Source organism: Haliotis rufescens, unplaced genomic scaffold, assembly GCF_023055435.1.
Source record: "Haliotis rufescens isolate VD_foot unplaced genomic scaffold, xgHalRufe1.0.p SCAF_12, whole genome shotgun sequence".
Classification (NCBI taxonomy): Eukaryota; Metazoa; Mollusca; class Gastropoda; order Lepetellida; family Haliotidae; genus Haliotis; species Haliotis rufescens.
Genome location: NW_025963802.1, coordinates 31,791,017 through 31,795,442, shown reverse-complemented (window position 1 = coordinate 31,795,442; position 4,426 = coordinate 31,791,017). Strand labels below are relative to the sequence as shown.

The window sequence follows — 4,426 nt, the reverse complement described above, 5'->3', positions numbered from 1 at the left end:
GCTGGTTTCTGATTGGTCATTCCATTGGTCGGTCAAAGTTCGCGCGAGTCGGTCTGACGTGACCTGTAATGGAATGTCCTCAGATCTTTGTTTAGCGGTAGCGAGAACGAAGGTCTGATTTTAATGAGATTGGATGTATTGACTGAATACATTTTGAAACAGTCTGTCTCTGCAATAGATACGTAACCATGGCTGAATCTGACAGTGCCTCAGTCTGCGATTCTCGTGGTGTTTATTGCCTCCACTACATTTCGCCAGAAAACCACGTTTCCGAACACCTCCTCGCTGTATTCCAAATAGGAGTTATTTCGAAACATTACCGCCAGGTCCTTTGGTAAGTCCTTGACCGGTACATACTCATACAGAACTACTATCACTATGTTCTGTCTTCGATGCACTCCTTCCATAATGGCCATATTGTACTCGAACTCGCACCAGTGACTCTTCAGGAACGAAGGGGACAAAACAATCAAGGTCTTCCGGCTTCTTTGAATGGTGTCAACGATGTTCGTAGCGATTACCTCCCCTGGCAGGAAGTCTCTATCATGGATGCACATGCGCAGTTCGGCCTTTGTCTCAAGCTCTTGCATCATAGAGTCAATGACGAATCTTCTATCCGGCGCTGCATAGGACACGAATACATCGTATTCAAACAAATCATCAGGAACATTGTCTACAGCGTGTTGAACTTGATAGCCCCGTCTCCCAACATGGTAGAGGTAACGGAGCTTCCATCTGTGACGATAACAAATCGCAACGAAGATAACCCCAAGAAGTAATATGAGTAAAGATAAGGACACCGAAATGGTTACGATGTTGACAGCACTACACTGTTTGGCTAAAATTCCAATAATCACGTCTAAGTTTGTAATTTGAGAGTCATTTGTAATATAGCGCTCCATACTACAAGACATTGCTTCAACGCCAAGGACGCGATGTATATTGTTACTCAACCATCTTAAGAAGTATAACCCTTCACATGTACAGGATATCGGGTTATCGCCTAGATTTACCAACAACTTAGGTAATTTGTCAAACTGCTCCAGAACGTGGGGAGGCAACATTTGTATTTTATTCCCACCGAGGTCAAGCTTTGTCATGCTCTTACTAAGGTAGGCGTGAAACGAATTCAAATAATTGTCAGTCAAGTTTATGGTCTTGACATTTCTCAGACCTCTAAATATTCTGGTAGGCAAACATGAAATGGAATTTCCTGAAAGGTCAAGATGTCGAATTTTTCCTAATCTTTCAAAGATATCTCCTCTCTTGTCATTTCCTAAAGTTCGCCCAAGATGGTTGTAACTTAGGTTAAGTATTTGAACTGAATTATCTTTTTCAAAAACCTTATCTCCAATTGTGTGAAGTACATTGTGGGAAAGGTCAAAGATTTCTAATTTCTGAGAACCTACAAGTGGTCCTTCGAGGGCGGTAAAATAATTATGTTTCATAATGACCTTCCTTATGTTACTCTTAATAAGCTGTAAGTGTCCAATAGAGCCTTTCAGAGAACACCAGGATGCAATGATGGTTTTAAGATTTGGTGGACACGGGGTTGGAATTGAATTGAAGTGTCTTTGTAGAGGTATGAAAGGCTTTTGAACTACGTTTATTCCCGTAATATCAAGAAACTTTAAAGACATGCGAGGGTTCATAAATGAAATGAAACCCGACTGAAATTTGTTCCAACGAGCAAAAAGTATTTCAAGACTGTGAGGCATATAATTGACAACGTTCAAGCCTATTCCTATTATGCCATTACAATCTATATGCAACTCTCTCAAATGGGTCTGTTTAAAGTACTTAACATGCGAAACGCGTAAATGTGAACATACGTCCCAGGTAGGATATATACGATTAGCTCGAAGTATTTGTAGAGACGAATGTTGTAGACCATATGTAGCATTGGTGAGATTATTAAACCCAAGATGTCTATTATCCGAGATGTCTATTAACTGAATATGTTTCAGCGGTTGAAAGGTGAGAAGGTCCGTCCGGATTATATCACAGTAGCTGATGTTAAGATGTTGAACTGTTGGTACATTTGTGAATGTGGTGTTCTGCAGCACGGGTAGATAACAGTACTTCATATACCCTGATAAAGTCAGATTCCTCAGATTCCCCAATTGACCAAATCCAGGACCAAAGTCAGTCGGAAGTCCATCAAGATACAGCACCTTCAAGGATGTCAAGTGTTGAAAACTCTGGTCTGGGTATGTGGCGTTGGGGTGAACTTTGTTGTAAACGTTATCCACTATACTTAATTCTTCTAATTCCGTGAGATCCTTGAACACATTGGGATGATACGTTTGCGAGTCCAGCACCAACTGATTGAACTGTAGGTTTAGCTTCTTCAGCTTTGATATTCCTTTGAAGGCATTTTCATGAATAACAACGATGGAATTATTGGAGAGGTCAAGAGCTCGAAGATGAGGGAAACGTTGAAACATCTGTTCTGTCAGATTCGTCACCTCGTTGTTGCTGAGAAGTAATGTCGTGGTATTGACGGGAAGCTGAACAGGAAGGCTCTTTAAGCGCAGTCCCATGCAGTTGACCATTAGTCCTTCATAGCGCATATCTCTTTCACACGTGCATGGGGGACACACAATGTGAGAGTTCTTCAATCCATCGGCGAAGAGCAAACATGCCAAGTATACGCACATGCATGTAGCTATACATACAAGGGAACCCATCTGAAACCAGAACATGTATGTGCTTAAAACGCTTGCAAAATTAGAACATTATAATGTTGTAAACCAAAAAATAACTGTCAGACACAAAAATACATTGCTGCCATATGTGTTTGACTTATCAACTTAGGCTCTTAGTAAATATCTGGTTTTCCAGTCAAAGCTAAAAAATACAAAACCCAGTACACACACACACACACACACACACACACACACACACACACACACACACACACACACACACACACACACACACACACACACACACACACACACACACACACACACACACACACACACACACACACACACACACACACACACACACACACACAAAGAATATCAGATGGTCGATTCCCCCACATACCTCATATGAGAAAACAGTGAGGGACCGAACAGCATATCCAACGACACAAGCCCATTGCATTACAAGCTGACATATCATGGAGTAGGACTTTAAAATATAGATCCGTGCGTGAACTCGTCTAATAAGAAGTTTTAACTTCCGGTTTAATGACATCACTTCCGGTCCAATGTAAGACAACTTTAAACAGAAAGTCCCATGCCTCTAGTTACCTTAATTTACATGTACTTTAGGTTTAATTCCTGTGACCCAAATATATTTCAGCCAATCGCATTCTGTATTATTGCTCTTAGAAAACGTGAGTACTAACGCCATTTCAACACAAGGGATTGGATCCATACAGAAAGCTGCAGAACTGCCATTTGAGTGACCATCCCAGTGACCTAGACCTTACAATCAAACCTTACAATCAAACCCTTACCACAAAAGTGCTACTCGTCACGGTATGGCTGAAATACTGCCGATGTGACTTTAAATATTAACTCACTCACTCAAAGGTGCTAATACCCGGAAACTCGGCAAACGTTTCCAGTATAGAAAATAGCTATATGCTGTAGACCTGTCCCCGCCCCTCTCGACAGGTATAACTCGCTACACGGAAATGGGTCAAGGTTCGCCCGCATGGCGATATGCTGTCCTCGCCCCTCTCGACAGACAGACCGACTACACGGAAATGCTGTGGGAAAATAGGTCGGGTGAAGCAGGACTGGTAACCTGCCCATCGCCTTCATGCGCTCTAGGACAGAACAAGACTCCCTCCAATGGTGCCCGAATAATACGAACATGTTTAGCGTAATAATGTTTTAAAAAATGCGTTCAAAATTATTTATGTATTTTGCACATACGCATATCTTAATACATGTGGGAGACAAAATATAGTTTCATCTAAAAGTTCGTTTACATCTTCCCAACTATTAATCATCCCATTAACTTTCTCAAACCAAAGGGGGCACGGTTGGCCCAGTCGTGTAAGGCGCCGCGATTCGCTGCCCTGATTGGGCACGCCTGAAACCTATGATTGTGGGTTCGAATCCCGGTAGGCCCCAATTATGTGACTCTTTCCAATAACCAAACATCCAAATGCAGATGTCGTCTAAGGCGCCACAATTGGGTGCAGAGTTGCGTCCCTTGGGTACATCAGAAACCTATGATTGTGGGTTTGAATCCCGGCTCGCCCCGATTATGTCTCTAGGTTTGTCAGCACCATACCCGTGCTCGTTGGTTTCACCGAAGTGGCAAACGTCTGAGACCTGAAAACTTCGGCCGTTTCTCCTACATTAAGCTTACACGCCGTGATATAACTGGAATACTGTTAAAAGAAGCGTTCAACACAACTCGCTCACATTCAAACCAAAATCAAATAAAACACTTCGTG

The 4,426-nt window shown here is 42.2% G+C and overlaps 1 protein-coding gene across 1 annotated transcript; it reads right to left on the bottom strand.

Annotated features, from left to right (window-relative positions):
• Positions 1–209: 209 nt before the first annotated feature.
• On the bottom strand, positions 210–2,573 carry LOC125378282 (toll-like receptor 4). The gene has a single exon (XM_048393740.1). It carries the CDS (start codon positions 2,571–2,573, stop codon positions 210–212), a length of 2,364 nt encoding a protein of 787 aa, XP_048249697.1.
• Between the last annotated feature and the right edge of the window lie 1,853 nt (positions 2,574–4,426).

Excerpts from the sequence above, each read along its gene's own strand:
- LOC125378282 (XM_048393740.1), bottom strand. The coding sequence starts at position 2,573 with ATGCGCTATGAAGGACTAATGGTCAACTGCATGGGACTGCGCTTAAAG.